At 37.3% G+C, this 19,876-nt stretch overlaps 1 protein-coding gene across 1 annotated transcript in view; it reads left to right on the top strand.

The window, feature by feature from the left end:
• The window catches only part of ZNF608 (zinc finger protein 608), an 80,960-nt gene that overhangs the window by 29,229 nt on the left and 31,855 nt on the right, over positions 1-19,876 (top strand). Inside the window, exon 3 of the mRNA XM_033511388.1 lies at positions 3,670-3,958. Coding sequence (XP_033367279.1) covers positions 3,670-3,958 — 289 coding nt within the window. The remainder of the gene's footprint in view (positions 1-3,669; positions 3,959-19,876) is intronic.

Genomic DNA, 19,876 nt, shown 5'->3' with positions numbered 1-19,876 from the left:
TTTTGGTAAATGTTCAGTTAAAAGATTGCTCCATGGGGCAGTGGACCTTGCTTGGCAGGCAGTCTTCATTTTCTGTGAGCTTTCTGTTACTAGGCATCGTAGCTCCCTGATACGATCAAACACTTGGCTGTGGAAGACTGCCATGAATAACACTGCAGCTTTGTAGCCTTTGTCACCAATCAGCTCTCAAAAACTCTTGGAATTAGGTGAAGAAAATATTGCTTGAATATTTCTGTCTTTTTGTACGCCTTTGATTGTGTGTCTAAAGGGAGCATCTATGTAAATAACCTTCTTCAGATTCTGATTTTCAGTCTCGTATTGGAATCTCTTGTGTGATAAACAGCAAGGCTACTGCTCAGTATGCACCAACACCTGGGAATAATAATGAAAAAATAACAGTGAGAAACTGCAGAGCATCTGTTCTTGACATTAACTTTCCTCAGTTTGACAGACTGCCACCACCAGATGTTAGGCTTATGTGCCTTTTCTTCCACTGGAGATGGCCGCCTTCCTGCCTCTCTTTGCCTCTGAGAGCTTACATCAGTGCCCTTTGGAGAATTCATGAAAACAATTGTGTCACCACAATGATCTCTAAGAACCACCACTTTGCTGTTATGGCTATCAAACAAGATGGGATAATTTTAAAACATGGAAATCTGGAGCAATGTTTAAGCTTAGTGTATTTTTTTCTTGTGGCTAAGGTCATACTTGTGCAATGAACATGTACCTCAGTGACAGTAAGTCACTTATTTCTCAGCCAAAGGTTTAGTGTTTTAATTCACAGAAAAACAGCTCCATTTAGTGTAAGTGCCCCTATTTGGCCTTGTCCCGAGTGAATGTTTCTAGTGGAGAACACGAACATTTATTAGCAAGCAGGTCTAAATAAACCAGAACTGAGCACAAATATTTGTAACAAAGAACTGAATAGGATACACTGTCAGATCTATGCTTTCCTTAGCTCCCCCTCACTGTTTATAATACTCAAAAACGGAAAACACATCTGTCAATTTAGCCTACATTAATTTAAAACGTTGGCTATTTTAGTATGACCACAGAAAACACTTTGGATTCTTCTTCCTCTGGTTTTGTGATGAGTCCATTTTATGGAGGAATGATATTGCATGTGTAGTAGGAAGTATTGAACAACTTTACAGAGCACCATGTAAACTATCAAACAGGCTATTCATCAGCATTTTTTCGGATTATGATGGGATGTGGCTTAGCTTTTCCTAAGTGCTAGGTTTCATTTACCTGCCAGTTACTGACCCCAGTTCTCTTCTGGTTTGAAGCAAGGTATGTTAAGAGCTCCTAAATTATGCCTAGGGTAGATGCTGACCCCGTTTCAGTGACAGAGCACCATTACACAGCCAGTGCCTGGGAGCAGGGCTCTGTGCCATCCAACCGTGTGCCTCCACTTGGCAGCAGGAGCTGCAGAGCGGAGAATCAGTGTCTCCCCACGCACTGCATACACAGTTATGGTTTTGTGTGATGTGTGCTATTAGATACTACAAGGAACAGCTGCTGCTGGGGATCACTTGGTATCTGACTTGCCTGTGTGCATTCAAGTCTGCCCTGCAAAGATTTCTGCCTGTGCTTTAACTCTGCAACTCTGTTGGCATAAGGAGAAGAATAAAGACATAATTTCTTGAGTGCATTGTTCTATGCCACAGGAACTCTGCTTTAACCAGCAGAATTTTTATGGTATTACTAGGTTTTTACTCCTTAGAGATGCTTTCAGTATTTATGTTTTGATTTGGTTTTGGTGTTGTGGGGGTTTTTGTGTTTGTTTGTTTGTGGTTTTTTGTTTGTTTGTTTTTGTTGTTTTGTTTGTTCTGGGGTTTTTTGTTTGGTTTATTTGGTTTGTTTGTTTAGTTGTTTTCTTTCTTACCTCTAACCTGAAGATTTCATTTTCAATAAAAAAAACTCCCCTCTAAATGAGGAGTGTGTTGGAGAAGATTGTGGTTATAGGTCCTTCCCCTTTCCTGCTTAGTTCTAATGTTATTGAGATCAGAATCCAGGCTGGTCATACAAAGAGCATGCAAAACACTTTCACAAAGTTACTGAGAATTCTTTAGCACACATAAGGCTTGCACACACAATTAAAAACCTTGTCTCCCAGTTCGCATCTATGAATAATGCTAAAAACAACATAATTTTTACAAAGGCCAATGATAACAATTGTTACAATTTTTAAAAAGTTCTTCCTAATTTGTCATTTTATTTTCTCATTGTGAAAAGTGTCCATTTGATGAAGTGAGCTTATCTATGATACATGTATAATAGCTTTTAGTCTGTCCTTTTCTTTGTATCCCCATTTTGCTTTACAAGGAGGCAAAATTAACTTTGATCTACCTTAAGACGCATTTGAGCAAAACCTAGATGATGTGCAGTGAGTCATTATGTTTTTTCTATTGAGTCTTCTTATTAGGTCCAAAATTAAAAACATCATAGTCTGGAAGACATTTGATCATCTATTTCAATGCCACAAAAAAGCAGCTTTTAAAAAAAATAAAAATCATTGGGTTGAAGAGTGTTTTCTTTGTGTGATATCTGTGATCCAATGGGCCAAATGAACATGAGGTCCAGGTGGTTTAGCTAGTTGATGCTCATATGTTTATTTATCTAGCTGTATTTTATGGGACAAGGGACCTTGGAGCCAGAGTGAAATATTGAAAACCTTCAGCCAAACCTTTATACAGAATATCTGCTACTGAGTAGATTGGAAGTCATATGGAAGAGATAACTTCTTCAGCTCATATGTTGATATTGTCTCTGTGAATTGTCTTCTGTTCAGACTGATTGTCTGGTGAGATGTGTTCTGATTATGTGTTTTGGAAACCCTGAGAAATTAGATGGTTTGGCTCGATTCTTATAAAAGTCCTCTCTTTTATTCCAAGCAGAAAGATCTAAATGCTACCTATAAGGTATCGAGTGGGTCATCCTAATGTATTTTAAATGACTGGATAACAAGAGATTGAATTTGCTGCCATATGGATATTAGAATTGTTCCAACTACTAATTTCTCTATGGTACACATTAAAGAATAGCATTTGTGTCTTTGTACCTGTCTTTATAAATGTTTTTCTTTACATAGTAAATGAAGTTCCCTGTTCAGAAAATTAATTTTCATCCACAAATCAGTCTCTATCAGTGCCACTAAAAACATAAACTTAATCCTTATTTTAAAAACTTACTATTATTTCATACTAACAGTCTATGACAACAGGGAATAGCTCTAGTAGAAACTTATTAGCAAGTTGGTTTTTTGATCATGTATGACAGATTTTTTTGTAATTAATTCTTCATGTGTAACATTGTCAATGGCTAATGTCAAAAAATTTGAATTCATACAACAGAAATTACCCGTGATACAACAAATCCCCACATAAAGAAATGCGGTCTTGGCAAACTGGGTTTTCTCTTGCTTAAAAAAAAAAAATTAAAAAAAGAAAATATTTTATTATTTTATTTTATTTTATTTTATTTTATTTTATTTTATTTTATTTTATTTTATTTTATTTTATTTTATTTTATTTTATTTTATTTTATTTTATTTTATNTTATTTTATTTTATTTTATTTTATTTTATTTTATTTTATTTTATTTTATTTTATTTTATTTTATTTTATTTTATTTTATTTTATTTTAATTTTTTTTAAACTCTCACAGCACCATTATAGTAAGCTTGTCTGTTGTTTTCAGGTTGATCCCCTGTTTACAGTGCCTGCACCTCCACCTCCGATTTCCAGCAGTATCACACCTCAGATTCTGCCTTCCTACTTTTCCCCATCTTCATCCAATATTGCAGCACCAGTCGAGCAGCTTTTGGTACGGACACGTTCAGTGGGGGTAAATACTTGCGAGGTTGGAGTAGTAACAGAACCCGAATGCCTTGGACCCTGTGAGCCTGGGACCAGCGTGAACTTGGAAGGAATTGTGTGGCATGAAACTGAAGAAGGTAAATTGTTTTTTTCATTAGGTTTGTCTCTGAGATCTGTCGACAAGGGGTATGTGCTGTGTCTGCCTGGGTGCTAGCTAAAGGCTTGCTAATCTGTTGGGACACTGCTATATGCTGTGACAGTCACAGCTTTACAGTTCAGCTAGTGAGCTTCTATTTTAAAAACAAATGGCAGGTCTTTCTATTATTTAAAGCAACTGGGTTTTCCAAATGACCTACCATGTAACCACAGCTAATAATAGAATTGTTTCCTCTTGCTATATTAAGAAACTCATATGAAGAAATTGCTAATAGAATAGCATAAATGTGATGTTTAAATGTACACTATGAGGTGTTTGTGTGATGGGAGTGGATATATTAATAGTTTGGATGAAAATTTAGCTGAATATTTCAGCTGATAAGAAATGCAGCATTGCATAACAATAGAGGCCCCAGAGACCCTACAAAAATTCAGTTTGATGTGATTATTTTTGCATTTTGGTTATCTAAAATGTGCTTTAAGATGAAAGCTTTCAGCCTTGAAGAAAAGTGTTCCGTGTGGTGAAGAAGTGCTATCAAAACCAGATTGATTTCTCTAATATCCTTTGAAGACATTTGTCCGAGTAGGAGTGCTGGAGAGCTTTGGGGAACACTAAACATTGATTTGCTGTAATTTAGACAAAAGTAAGCAGGAAGAGGATTATGCTCTGATATGCAGATTTTTCCATTTTGGATTTCAAAAGCTCATTATTAAAATACCAGCTTTCTCCTGCTAAAAATACTTCATGTGTACAGTAAATTTCTGCAATTTTTCATTTAATAATAGCAGATTCTTTCATTTATAGCTGTGTGAAAATCTTCCTCATAGTTCTTACATTTCTTTTGAGGATTATTTAATTTTTAGTGATCTACCTTCCTCAGCAGTGTAAACAAGATTATTTACAAAATGATATAATTACAGAATACAGCAGTGCATCGGTTCATGATAAATCCTGACATGCTTCAGACCGTATGCACAATGGCATTTCGTCCTTTGCAGTGATATATAAGACCTCACCAAAGTGCTCTACACTGTCCTCTCAAAAATCAATAGAGAGAGTCAGATTTACTTGCTTTTATATGCTTTCATCCATCCATCTTTCTCTCTGTGTATGTCTACAGCAGATTCATAAGGTAGATTGATCATTTTAGATTGTTTTTAAAGCACAGTATAAATTCTGTTTTAAAATATCCCTGCAGAGATGACTGCCCTTAGCAACTCCAATCTTTCTTGACTGGCCTGTTTTAACCAGAGTTGGAATGTGTGGGTGTTAACTGTGTTGACATGAAAGAGCAGTAGCTGTTAACAGTGTTATTCTTGCTGAATAAACTAAACTTCTGACCCCCACTGAATTTAAGAGGCCTTCCTTGTGAAAGGTTTGGCACCAGAAATGAAGTATTAAAAAAAGTGCATTCTGGTCAGGGTAACATTCCATTTACCAGTATCTCAGCACTCTAATGGCTTAAAAACTCTTGTTAGTTAATAGAAACCAACTCCCTTAGCCTTTTCCTAGTTTGTCTAAAACAATTTTCTGAAACAACTCACTTCAGTGATGGCATGTTTGAGCTAAACTGTTACGAGTTGTGCCCGTTTTCATAGCTTTGCAAACACTCCTTGGGAACACTACCGCTAGGAACAACTACAAATATAGATAAAATGGGATTCTAAAATACTCTAGAAATATAGCTAGTGTAGATTAAGAGACTGAAGATAGTTGATATGATACTGTATGATTTGTACTATGCCCTTTGTGTTTTAGTGTTTCAGACCCTGCAGACTGAAGAAAATAATACAGATTTGACTGTTTTAACCCAGAGTCCGCAATAAACGCTGTATTAATAAAAATTAATTCCTAATTGCTGATCACTTTAATTAAAGTTTTGATGTTTGGAGCACACATAAAAGTATGTATTTACGTGTTTTCAAGCTTTATGACATGTTCATGAAAGCAGCTATATAGTTTGCATGGAGCCATTTCTGCCAAATTCTAGGAAACAGCATACAGATAGGTCTTCTTTTCACCTTTAATAGAAAAAAAATATTATCAGATACTCATTTTCTCGAGTTCGAGTTTTGACTTTAGGGTAGAACACAACCTTTCCTATACTGGTGTAAATCCAGCTTACTCTAACCAGTCTTTGTAACTAGGCATGTGTAAAACCATCTTGATGTTTATGATGTCATATAAATTTCTTTTGTGATTTTCATGTGTTTCTCTAATTTTCACTCCTTTTACTGCTTTCCAAAACTGAATAGAAACACACATGCAAACAGACATTTCTCTGGCTGTCTATATATCCCATAGCCTCTTAACATAAAACAATTTGAGGAAGCTAAGGAAGGCATGAAAATTTCTAATCCTGGCTTGTGTTTTGAGATATTTGAATTATTTTGTATCTCATTTAGCCACTCTGTAAAATGGGTTGTGAGATGATAAGGATAGGCATGTAGGCTGGCTGCGTTCTCATCAGAACCAAATGTGCTGCTGGGCGGCCTTCGTGCGCTGCAGCAACTGGTTGTGGGAATGCAAATACAGAAAGGATGTGGTGAATCACAGTTATTACAAGAATAGTAACCTGAGTGGAGAAACACAAAATCAAAGAGTTTATGCTGAGCTCATTATTAGCATAAATGTAATACATGCTTTATAAAGAATAAGGTATATACTGAGAATTCCTGTTACGAAGGTATCTGAAATAATAAGTTTTCTTTTATGTATGTTGAGCAAGTTGTCACATTCTGTTGCATTTGTTCTTTGAGGTCAGAAAAAGGACGATATTCAGGCTTATGAGTCATATTTTTAAGATAATCACTCCAAGGGGGTGCAAGGGAAGAAAGCAACGCTGGATTTCAGACAAAATTCTGAAAGATCAAAAAGGGCACTGTTACAGCTCTTTCCGTTACTTCCACATCACTCTAGTTGACTTGATTTAATAAATCAGATCATTTTTCCCTGAGTGTTTTAATCTTTAGACATGTAGAGGGAAGCTGGCATCTGAAGTCTGTGATACTTAATTACGGGGGGTGGTCGCTAACCACAGGTGGTTACTCCTACAATTGACTGAGACTGCTGGTTATCACATGGGCATTTCTCAGTTGCTCTGCTAAGTTGTGTTGTGTTTAACTGCTGGGTATGTAAGCCATAGGCATTATCATCTGCACAACAACCTTGTTTGGCTATAACTTGGTAGTGTTTCCAAAGTGGTGGTAATGTCTGTGAAACAGAGCACAGTGAAGGGACTATCTGAGGCTACCCTGTGGGAGAGGAAAGAGAAATGATTATGGGGGCGAGTCAACCCGAAACTGGCAGCTGATGTGGATACTTGACACCAGAAGCTATCTGCAGTAAAAATCCTTCACAGAAAGCAGCTAGGTAGTGTGAACTAGCACGTGTGTTTTGGTTTGGTTGGTTATTCTGATGTTCTCGGAAACAGCTGCTGAAAGTCTATTGCTATACTGAGAGAAAAGTTTATCTTGAATCAGGTACTTGCTAAACTGTGTGATTATCTTCTGGGAAAACAATTTCTAAGCGAGCAATAATTGCTTCTTACTGCCTGGAGGAAATAAAAATGACCCAGAAAAAAGGGAAACCACCAACCAACTTTCTAAATTGCTTAGAGCTCAAGTTTTTGTTCAGCTTCTCACACGCAGTTGCCCTGGGTCACATCCTGGTTTTGGTTCTGCATCTAGTAGTAAAGCCTGCCTTACCAGCAGTTCTGATGTCTTCTTTTCCTGAAAACTGCGTAGGAGACAGCCCTTGCTGCCTTTGTGTGAAGAATGATCTGTCTACGTGTGGTGATACACTTCCTCTTTGTGCGGATCAGGTGCAACCTGCTGTTGTTCAGTAACAAATAATGGGGAAATGAGTTGTGTTTTTTAATCGGGGTTAGCTTGTTGGTCCTTGTAACTTGAGACTGGCTGCCAAATAGAAGAAACAGGAATCTCAGAAAAAAAGAAACACCATCTCGGAAACCTGATGGGATCATTTCTAGGATATTCCAAATTTCTCATGCATCAGTTCTGACACTATTTTGCAAGATTTTTAGAGAAATTTAGCAGAAAGGAGAAGGCCTAGATGACAAAGAGGCATGCTGGTATTTGTTGTGTATAGGGTTTTCCTGTAATATGCATAGTTTGTTTTGAAAACATTATCTGTCGCACAGAGCTAATGTGGATTTCTCTCTGCCTTACTATGTGGTGTTAGTTTTGCAAAGACTACTTTAAAAGAACAGTCTGTTTTAAATATCTTTGGTTAGATATGTGTTTTTACATGTGTGTGTAAGTAAGGGGGTGTATGTGTCAACAGAAATAGAAGAATGAGTACTCTGGCTGCCTGTTATTCCTGTTAGCAATTTTTGTGGTTTAACAACCACATTTTCTTACTCTCACAAATACAAAGGCATGATAAAACTATGAAACTTGTAATGGTGAAAGTCATGTCAAGTAAGTAAGGAAACAAATACAGTAATTAGAGACTTTTATCAAAGAGTGTTACAACAATTAATAGAAATTTAGAGAAACAAGTCAAATCACACTGTTGTCTTGAGCTCAAGCAAGGTTGATTGAGAGAGGCAATATGCTTTATTAAACCAAGTGATACAGGCATAAAAAACAAGTTCACATTTAGACTGGGTGCATTTATATTTCTGTGTGATGACTGACTTGCTGGGTACAGGGGTTGGGTAATGTTAAGCACCATATTTAGTTCAGAATTGTGTTATTTATATGACAAAAGCATAAATATAAGTACTGCTCAAAAATCAGGCTTTGTTATGTCCACATTACAGAGAAGTGGTTGTGGAGGTGGTAGGGTTTTTCCAGCTAGCTAGGTTAACAGAACACCTAAAATCCAGCAGTTTCTTCCTGCTGCGTGGGTCATCTGCTGACCCAGTATGAACATCACCCACTATCAAAATGCCATCTGTCAAAAAAGAGCCTTTACATGTATTTATATCTTATATATCATGTTTAATTTTTGCTCTTTCTTCTATGTGTGATGCCAGACCCAGTAAATCAGTGGATTTAAGGAAGCATTAAATGTGTTATTTTTTTATAGACTTCAGCTGTCTCACTGTATTATCTCAGGCACTTGGAGTCTGACACGTATTACGTGTTTCATAGAAGAGATATGCTCTGCATCTCACAATGAAAAGCCACAGTCTTGCATAAAAATGCTTGTGGTTTGTGGGAGCTCTACCTACTTTAAAGAAGGAATCTGGGATGTACACAGACGGTCTGAAATAAGTTTCAAGTGTTGTGGAAGCCATACTACAAGATGAAGTTAGCTGAAGATTTGTCGTGTCTGAAGGGGCCATTTTGATCATCTCAGCTGTTTGCCTGACCTTATCAGAGTATGCACTTTTTTAGGGACATAAATTCTGGCATTGTCCTCTAACTGGCTTCTGCGCTGTTTCTTGTGAATTTCCTTGAAACATAGAGTGCTGGCCAGTGTTAGAGCCAAGGAGTACCTACTACTTGTAGCCTGTTTTATACTGCTTTCATCTAAAATAAATGAAGCAAATAGCAATTTTAGAGTCTCCACAGAAGCCCCTCAATTGGTTTTAAGCCATTGGGACTGACTCTATGAACCAGGTGCACATGGTTGTGATGTGGCTTCAGTGAGTTGCCCTGAATCAGCTGGGTCACAATAACCAAACCTTTACGGGCTCTTTGTTCACAGCAAACAGTACATAAATCATGTCAGTATAAACGTCAGTGAAGCAGAAATTCAAAATAGGTTATGGATGGTCCCTGCTGGCAGGAGAAGGGAGACGGGAGATATTTTGACTTTCTTGAGTTTTAGTTTTGATTCTGTTGCAAAGAGCTCCTTTGCCCAAAAATTTCATGTAGTTGTTCATATAAACATAAATTTAAGTTTGAAGTGCTTTGTCTAGGTGGTGTAAATCACCACAGATTAGTGAAGATTTGGAAAAAGAAAAAAAAGTGGTAAAATTAATAGTGGTTCTGGAAAACAGAACCACTATTAATTTCCAGGCTTTCTAAGTGCAGCAGGGAAATTAAGCTAGCTCATCACCCTTTCCAATACCATTGCTTTAAATTTTTGAAGACTGCAGACCAACACTGGAAGAAAGGCACTTAGGAAATCTGTGCTGCTACGTGCTAAAATTGGTATTTAAATGTCAGCATTCCTCCTTGAACATAAACACCCCACAGGGTCTAGCCAGTGCTAGTCCTATGGATTTGTTTAGAGAGGCTGTACGCCTCTGCTGCATGGAGGAATGTGTGATTTCTTTATTGCCTACTGCTTCTTTTGTTGGTTCACTCTTATTACACTGATGTAGTGCTAAGCACAGTGTGGCCACAATACAGTCAAGATAATTGACAAAACCATCAGAAGTGTCTTATTTACCCTGGGTACTATCAGACAGCTTATCTAAAGGGACCTGGAAAATGCCGCATTTTCCAGCTGAGAATCTGGGTATAATTCTCTTGGTATAACCCAAAGCAGAGAATGAAAAAACTTAACAAATTCCAGACAGTGCTTACATAAAACTCTGCATATTGCCAGACTCCTACAGAGGAAGACTCCCTGCACTGCTTGTACATACATAGAAAATTACCCCTTTTACAAACAAGCATATGGGGGCAGGGAGGGTGCCTAGAAAAAGGAAGGAGGATAATTGAGATTGGAAACATTTGCTTGGAGCTATTTGAATGTGAAACTGAGCCTGCTCAAGCAGTGAGGTTATGAACACTGAAGGAGCTGCTTCAAGAAAAGCAACAGTTTTCAGCATATATTGCTCAAAAGCAAAATCTCAGTAGCAGCAGATTGCTTAGAAGTGAGACAGTTCCAGTACAAAATACTTGGAACATGTAATGTTTGGCTTTGTAGATAGCAGGGGGAGAGATGACTGCTAATGAAGTGTGTGTGCATCCAAGTGTTTCCTTACTAAATAAATTCCATTGGAGCAGGGAATGAAAGCACAACTGAAATGGCATCTTTAGTTGGTGTGCTTCAGGGATTAATCCACTTATTTAAAGATGTTCTCTCAGTCACTATTCATTTTGTACGTAGTTTAAATAGTTAGAACAAGCTGTTGTATTCCAGTTTTGCTGCACTCCTAATCAGTGCCAGTCTGGTGAATGAGAGGTTCTCTTGGTTGCTAAGACTGTATGTTTTTACTAATACAGAATAATGTAAACTTAAAAGAGAATCCATTTTTTCACTGTTTGAGGCTACATCATGAAAAACTACTTTTGGCATTGGGACTAACTTTCCAGTATAAAATCAGTGGCTGGCCTAACAAGCAGCTTTTAATTTTTCTAAGAAACAAGAATTTTTATAATCTAAAAATTTTTTTTAAATTAAGATTTTTTAAAAAAGAAACTTATATTTTTTGTATCCTCAGGTATATTTGTAATTCTTTCTAGTTGCTATTGATATAGTAGTAACTAGATACTAATCTGGAATTTTTGCTGGCAAGTAGCAATCCAGAAAACAGAAGTAAAACTCAATTAAAAATTTTGAACAGTGAAGAGCCCTTTGACCTTCAGGGTTAGTAAAAGATCACTGCTTATGTTTTTGTTCTGAAAGACAAAAAGGCAGGAAAAACAGAGGTTGAAAATGTAGAGATTGAGAGAGAAGAAAAAGAATGTATATATAAAAGAAAAGCTCAAGGGAAATAGCTTTCTTGATTTAGTCTGAAAAAGTAGGTCTGGATTTACAAAAGCTAGTGTTGCAATGGAAAGCACAATTCAAGTTCATCAATTTTATATCCCCAAGAGCCATGAAATTTAGGGTAATAAAACCCCCTAGAAACATCTGGGATGAAAAACAAACGGCCAGTATTAGAGCACTTTGCTTTAATTTGGGTTTTTGGGTTTTTTTGTTGTTGTTGTGTTGTTTTGTTGGGTTTTTTTAAGGAGTATCAACTAAAGCAAAACACACATCCATCAAAATTAGCACTGGTTTGTGTTTACTAGCTGTAAATTTAAAGCTTAATAGAATTTAAACGGGATATAGCCACGGAAATAAAAGGCTGTAGAATTAATTTTTAAGGGCAGATTTTTTATCATTCTTGTTAAAGATATAATCAGGATAAAGGAGAATACTTAAGAAAAGCTTTAAATGCCTTCTTTTCCCATACATTTTTTCTTTTCTGCCTGTTTTAAGATGTCAATTATTAAGTGTTTTTTGCATATTTACTAGGCCTTCACTTGGGTCAGTATTTCATGTATTTAAATTATTTTGTTTTGTTTGAGTTTTGTTGTTGTTTCTGTTTGAGCGCTAAAGGCAGATCAGGCTATTTGCTATTTCTGTAGTAATTTAGCTAATAGCATAACAATCTCTATTAATAAAATGAAACTGATATTAGTTGTCAGGAGGTGGCAATTCTGCAGCCAGTCCCTACCACTGATGATAAGTGTTGTGGAAAATCAATGTGGGGGTAGTTCCAAATCAATTTTATTTAAGCTAGAGGTGTGGGGTTTTTTTTTTTTCCCCATCACTTAAAACTTCCTCATTTAAGTAGGTTGAAGCAAGTAATTATGTTTTACTGCCTGTTTACTTTCCCCTGCAGTGACCAAACCTGTACTTCTTTACCTTGCATTCCTACTGAGCTGGCTTTTGTGGATCTTTGAAAGCCCTGAGGCTATGGGACCTGCTCTAGCTGGGATTTAGAAACAGTAAGAAGAGTCTCAGGTTTCACTAAAGGAGCTGTTTTCTTTAGGGAAGAGAGAAACTGATGTCAACTTCTAGCAGAGTATGACTTCTAGAGTGTTACAGATTTTTAAAATAAGTGTACTTTATAGGTTATTCTCTACAATTTTCTGAAAGTCCTAAAAGTTAAGTTAAGTAGGTTCTGTGGGGAAGGTTTTGCAATAAATTAATATTGCTTCTTGAGTTATTTTGTTCAGATGTCACTCTCACCTTTGACAATGAATGCAGTACAGGTTTGTCTGCATGCAGGCCAGTTTCATCCAGAAGAATCACTAGCTGTTGCTAGACTTCATGTAGCTTCAGACTAGGAAGAATCATTGGATACAAGACTGAGCGATTAAAAAAAACCAGGCTCAAAGGTTCCAGAAGTATCCAGCCAGACACCTTTATTTAGACAAGATACAACCAGACAGAAAGCCAGTAGATGCTACTAATGTTCATTACTTTAATGAAGATCAGTTATTTTTGCTGAATGCTGAAGAGGGAAGGGCATCTCCACATAGTTGCACACATTTGAAAAAGGTCTAATTTTTCTGTTACTATGTGAAAGAAAGAAAAAAATTTCCCTGATAGTCTTATAAAAATTTTAAATTCAGCATTTTTAAGAATATGTGACTCCTGAGTGGAAAAATAATTTAGTCCTTTGACAGTATCCAATTTCTGAGATTTTTCAACTTCATCAGTGTTTTGCAAACCTCATCTGGGCCCCATTTCTTTCAAGGTACAGACTACTTAAAATGTTACTGAAATATCTGGGGTCTGAAACATAATTACATAGAAGTTTATTTTTCGCTAAATTGCGTAGTCCAGGTTGGTTTGATTTATCTGGGAAAACAGATATATCTGGGAAAATATCCAAACATACTTCAGGGGTGGGAGAAAAAGTGTCAGCAGTGTTGGTGGTGGAAGTGGAAGTGTTTCTGGAGAGATATCCACAGCATTTCGGCTTTCTCTGGCCAGTGTGCACATCCTGTTTGAGAAAAGTCTCTGGATTTTTTTTATTTTTTTATTTTCTTTTTTTATTTTTTTTGTGTGTGTGTGTGTGTGTGTGTGTGTGTGTGTGTGTGTGTTTTATCCTAAAAGCTGGACAGACTGTTTTCCTTGAGCTTTCCTCATTCCAGCGCCTAAACTATGGGCCTCAGCCACTGGGCTGTTGTGCCAAGGTACTGTCACTTGCTGACCAGGGAAACTGTAGGTGCCAGCTGACTTGAGATGGGTTTTGAATGACTGCACCTCCCCTACAAACACCCTTCTGTCGACAGTGGGGATGAAGCTGTATAACATTTTAGTAATTTATTTCAGGATACTCACTGAATGTTCTGCAAGAACTGACAGTCAGTTTCTTCCTTGGATAAAGATTAAAGGCAGCACAGAGGTTCATATTTATAAACTGATGCATTTTCATATGAAATATGAATGGATAGGCTAATGCCATTTCTTTTTACTTTGATTCTTGCCAGAGAAGCGGCACATAAAATTAGTGTAAATGAGGAGGAAGGGGAACTCTTGAGGAGCAGAAGTAAATCTGTGCTTGGTTTTGCTTCAAGGCAGTAGGTGGTGATTGGATTATAAATGATTCTGTTGGTCTAGACAATCAAGTGACAGGAAATAACTTAAGAGAAAATGTTTTTGTATCCCCAAAGCGTTATCTTTGAGAAGCACAGTTAGTAACGCTGTTGTGAAAAGAAACCTCCATTTGGACAGACAGCTTGACTCAGGCAAAGCTGCTAATTTGTTTTCAGCTTCAAGGAGATTTAGAGTCTTTGCATCTTTGGCAGTAGCACACAGTGTAATTGTCTCCTTTCCCCTTAATCTTCAGTCTAGATGCATTGGCTTAATGTGGCTAGGAGAGGGCTGGAATGTTGACTGAATTAGCTGCACCAGATAGCTTACCCTAACAGGTGAGGAGAAGTTATTCCAGCACTCTTGACTTTGTAATATGAGAGGAGAACACTGGCTGTTCTTTTCATCATTGCATCTAGTGGCAGAAACCCTTTTAAGCAGAATGGAAAATAAATTGTGGGGTATGAAAAGGAGGTGACAGAACTAATGTTCTTGCACTGGCAACATTACTCAGCTATTAGGGGCTCTCTGTAAATAACAGCTTTGCTTTCATCTATTTTCTGCCTCTTTCTTTCACAGAAGTAATTTTATAACACTACAATTTTTAAGTACTGAAAAAAAAAAAAAAAAAACCAAAAAAAAAGCTAACTGTGCACCAAGAGATTTGTTTGCATTCCTATTATTGAAACAGTTTGGCATTGCTGGTGGGCAGCAGCTGCTTGCACTTTTGGAATATGTGTCATTAATACAGCACTGGTTTAAAACTAGCTCAAGTCACCAAAACGACGATCTTCAGTAAGGGATATAGCACATCACTGAGCAATTAAATTATTTAGTCAATCCAGTGGTTAAGCTTGGGTCAGCTTTGAAGGGTAAATTTCATTGCTGGGATACATTCTTGGCCATGAATGAATGCATGAATAATCTATCTTTGAACCTTAAGATGCACAATAGACAAAATAACTCTTGAGTTGAACTCTTGAGAGTGGGCTGATTTATGGGCAGCTGTTGAAAGTGCTCCTAGTTAAATTATTTTTTAATCTGTGAAGTAGAAACCTGTAGTATATTAATTACTGTGTACCATTCCAGTGGTAGACAGAAAAAAGCTGTGCAAGTTTTTACCACGGGTTTTTAATTTATAAATTAAAGATTAAAAGGAAAAAGTAATGATTTTGACATGGTACATTGCCGTAAAATGAAAATCACTTGTCAGGGCTCCAGCAGACAAATAGCTGAAGGCGTTGTTGACCTCAGCTGCTCAGCCAGTTGATCTGTGTAAGTTGCCTCCAGTTTAGCACAGGCAGCAGCAGGGATTGTGCATGCTTCCAGTGCCAGCAAGTTTTACATTAATTTACATTAATGCAGTGATTGCAGGTGACCAAGGATCTCTCACACACACTCATTTGTACCTCTCCTGTTTCAAGGTCCATAGCCTCAAGCAGAGGGCAGGAGCTGATGTACAGAAGGCTGTAACATTCACTACACCAAGCTTTGGCTACCTTGGTTTGCTGAAGGGCACCGTTTGCTAGAAGGGTCAGGAGGTCGCTTTTGTGATCAGCAGTAGTGGCTTGGCACGGCACCTTTTCAGTGCCGGGGAGGAGGGAACTCTTGCTGTCTCCGTACCCTTTTCTGAGCTATTGTGTCTCCATTACACAGTGCTAACAAGGTTTACTGATTGTTGTAAGGCGTTCTGAGTTATTAAAGTTGTGTCATGGAAGTTGGGTTTTTTTGGGAGAATTGGTTACAGAAGGAGCAATTTGATTTTATTTTCTTTCAGCTAACAGGCCAAACAGATGGGGAAGCAGACCTGGAGTAGTTTTGCTGGCTGGCTGCCACGATTCTGTAAATTTTGATTTGTATGGATATGTAACAGTTTTATTTTTCCCTTTTTGGAAATGTAAGTCTTGGGGAAATTAATCACTGGCTTCCTGTGAAACGTGCACTTGTAAAACAAATGTTGTAGCAGTGTGCCATGCAGACCCTGTGTTGTGTCAATTAGGAAATGTGACATCAGCAAACTCCATAGACTGTCAAAGGCTAAAGCACTTTTCAAAGCATCATTCATTCACAGCTCTCCAGAGAAAGAATTAAAAAATGACAGAAATTTGAACTGCAGTTCAGTACAATTTTATTGTTTTTCTTTGCCATTCAAAAGGCACAGGGCTTGTAATTCTGTCCAAATAAGATTTTTAATACCATTTGACCTTGCACTGTTTTGTATTTGAAATTAACAAGACAGTCATATTTTCAAAATCTGTAGTAATAACCAAGTGTGAGGTGATCAAAACTTGGAAATCCTTCATTTAAAGTTCCAAGGGAGAAAAATGAAAAGATATAAGCTATGTTTGTCTCCCGCCACTTCATGCTACTCTCGGCTCCTCCACACCAGAACAACCTACAAGTAAAGTTGCTAAAGGTTTTATTAACTGTGGTATTGGTGCTGTAGCCACTAATTACCCACCAAGAGGGCTACATTTAACAATAAAAAAATGCTAGAAATTTAAACACATTACTGCCAGCCTGGGTCATAATATTTTTTTTTTTTTTTTTTGGTAGCTTTTTCGCTGGAAATTTCAAGAGCTGAGTTTCTTACTGCTCACTCAGCATTTGGATCTTTGAGATCAAAAGGCCTTTCCTTCAAAGTGTTTCATGTTGTTATTTAAATGGTAATTGGATCTATCCTCAGTTTGACTGTATTTTAACTTCACTAGAGTTGGGATTTTCATTATTTTCAGTTCTGTACTTCTAATGGAGGAGGTGATTTGGGCAATGACAAAGATTAATTGCAAATTTGGAAGCTAGTTACTAGTCACAAGAATTTAGGAAGTCACACAGGCTATTTGGGCAACATGTGCTCCATAATGAATGATTTTGCTATTCTAGTAGTTGGTCTCTTCTTTACTGGTGACTTTTGCATCTAGAGTAGTTTTTTACTGACAGATTCATATGTCTGTACAGTGTGAACTGTGAAGTATACATAAATTATTGTTAAACTATTTGCCTGCAAACTTTTGGTTTAATGCAGTACACTCTCAAGAAAATGTCATGGCCTTGAAATGCTGATCTTCAGAGAGGCAATGCTTGAAGATTAGGAAGCTTTGGTGTATACCCTCCCCTCTGTAATCTTCAATACTTTCTGGTGAAGAAAAAATGATTTTTACATCATATCTTTGGGAGACAGAGCCAGCATTTTGCTTTAATTCCTACTCTTTGCTGAACTGGACTTCAGCTCCTCTCTTGTGAAGCCTTCAGCTGTCAGTGTGATGATGAAGTAATATGAAAATTGTTATCTGTTATCCAGGAAAGACACTTTCCCAAGGAGACATATTTCTATATGATATCACTATCATCATAACTGGTAAATGAGACACAACCCTTATTTTCTGCGCTTGGTGACTTGGTTTTCATTTTTCTCTGGGGAGATCCCAAAGCACCTTCAGGTATACCACTAAAGTATATTCAGGGTTAAAATGTGCTTGTGCTAAAGATTACACAATAACCTGCAGACCTGAGTCAGATAAACAGGTAGTTGAATGTGACAGTTTTCAAAACACAACAGTACAACTTCCACGTGTAAAGGAAAGAGGCATCTGCAAAGTTAACAGTGGGGTCTTTGTATTGGTATAGCACCAAGGACTGTGTTAAAAATCCTCCAGTGTTTTCTAATAATATTAGATGTACCTTCCCATTGACAAGCTCATTTTCTCTAGACCACCCAGCATCACATCTAACCTGCAGCCTTTCTTCCCCTGCAGTCTCCTTCCTACCCTCCCCCAAATGCATGGTGCATGTGTATTCATGTTTTTGCTTTCTGTTCACGGAGATATCCAGCTGGGAAAATATAGTGTGTACAATACTTTCTGCCTTCAACTGACACTTCTCATAAATTGCAACAGAAACACTGCTATCAGCAGCTAAGTAGCAGGTAGAATACAGCTCTACATAGCAAGTCTCAGCAGGACACAGAAACTATGGTTACCAAATTTCCAAAGAGAAAGGGTTGGGAGGGAGAGTTTTTATGTAAGGATAACTGGGGAAGGGGAATGAGAAACATTTAGAATGGATTCATTGAAAGCTGTCTTTTTCTGAAAAAAGAGAAGGCTTATAGGGCCTGACTCAGTGGCTTCACATTCAGTTTTTGCTGAATTGTTGTTTTAGAAGACCTCACAAGAGGTTTCTATTGTAAACAATGCAAAACAGTCTTTCCTAGTTGCTCCTTAAAAACACTCCTACCCTCCACACACATTCTTTGAAATACTTTTTGGAAAATATGTAATACTTAACTGCTGCTGTAGTATAAAGTGTTTATGACAGAATGCCTGGGTCAGCCACAGTGCATATATAGTTTGGTGGAAATAGACTAGTAAATACCATTATGTTCCTAATCACAGAATTTGATAAGTTTCATTTTGCCCTCAGCTCTATTCAAACTCAAATCTTGACTGGAAAAGGCTCGCAGCCTTGAAAACAACCTCAAACAGCACAGGTTAGAAAATATGTCACAGTATTTATTGTCACAGGGGTTTTTTAGGTTTTTTGTTGTTGTTTTGTTGTTTTGGGAGTTTTTTTATTTGGTTTGGAGAGGATATTAAGTTGGATAAGGTCTTTTTTATCACAGGTTGATCTGTTCTTTGTGACCATGGTAGAAAGAAAGGAGAGGAAACAATGATCTGTGGTAAGAGAGATTCAAGTGAGATATTAGAAAAACATTTCTAACAGCAAGGATAATGAGGTTGTAGAGTAGGTTTGTCTAGCAACTTTTTTCCATTAGAGAAAAACCTGTATTAACATTTTTTAGGATAGATGCTGATACTACTTCAGAAGTAGGAGGGGGTGGACTGGGCAGCTGCTGAAGTCTTCCTTCCTCTATATCCAGTTCTGAGAGCAGGATAATTCATAAATGGGTCAAGTTTTTATTTTGGGTTTTCTGTTTTGTTTTATTGTATTGGTTTAGGGTTTTTTTGCTTCTCACATGGAGATTTCCTAGGAAATTAGGGCATGGTGTGTCACCTTCTTCCTTTTTCTTTTCCTTAGATTAAAAATTAGTTGAACAGCATTAGTGAAATGCAAATTATAGCAGACAGCGAATAATCAAGGGCTTGTGGCAACCAAATATGGAACAGAGAATAACTCTCTTATGGACAACCTAGTAATAAGGACCAACTGCTGAATCCAGACAGCTAAAGGAAGAATAAGGAGAGAGCGCAGGTATTCTTGGCTGGAAAGTTACCCCTGTGCTTGGTTTCAGCTTTGATTTTTCATACCAGTACCTAGCTAGTAAATACCTTATCATTTTGAAGGATGTTTCTCTGGTAACCTTTGCATTCGTGCAAGATAATCTTTCAAAGCTGTCTTGTGAGGAATGAGGGAAGGCAGTATTGTAAACATAGTACAGCATATTGAGATCCAAGAGTGCCATCAAGTCTGAGGGAGGCACGTAAATAATGCTAATCTTCCTCTGTGAGGACAGCTATTGGTTTCAGTTTGGAGAGTAATGAGGATATACTGCTCTTCTTCAGCTTATCAAACTATTTTCAATGGAATGTTTTTCTAGCAGTAAGTCTTCATTAACATTTTTGTTTATTTCTTCAAATGGTATTGGTTGTATGCTGAGTTTTGCTTGGAGAGAATTTAAAAAAACAAACCAACTCTTCCA

The sequence above is a fragment of the Parus major genome, chromosome Z (assembly GCF_001522545.3).
Source record: "Parus major isolate Abel chromosome Z, Parus_major1.1, whole genome shotgun sequence".
Classification (NCBI taxonomy): Eukaryota; Metazoa; Chordata; class Aves; order Passeriformes; family Paridae; genus Parus; species Parus major.
The sequence above is the reverse complement of the archived record's forward strand: the minus strand, read 5'-3'. Positions and strand labels throughout refer to the sequence as shown.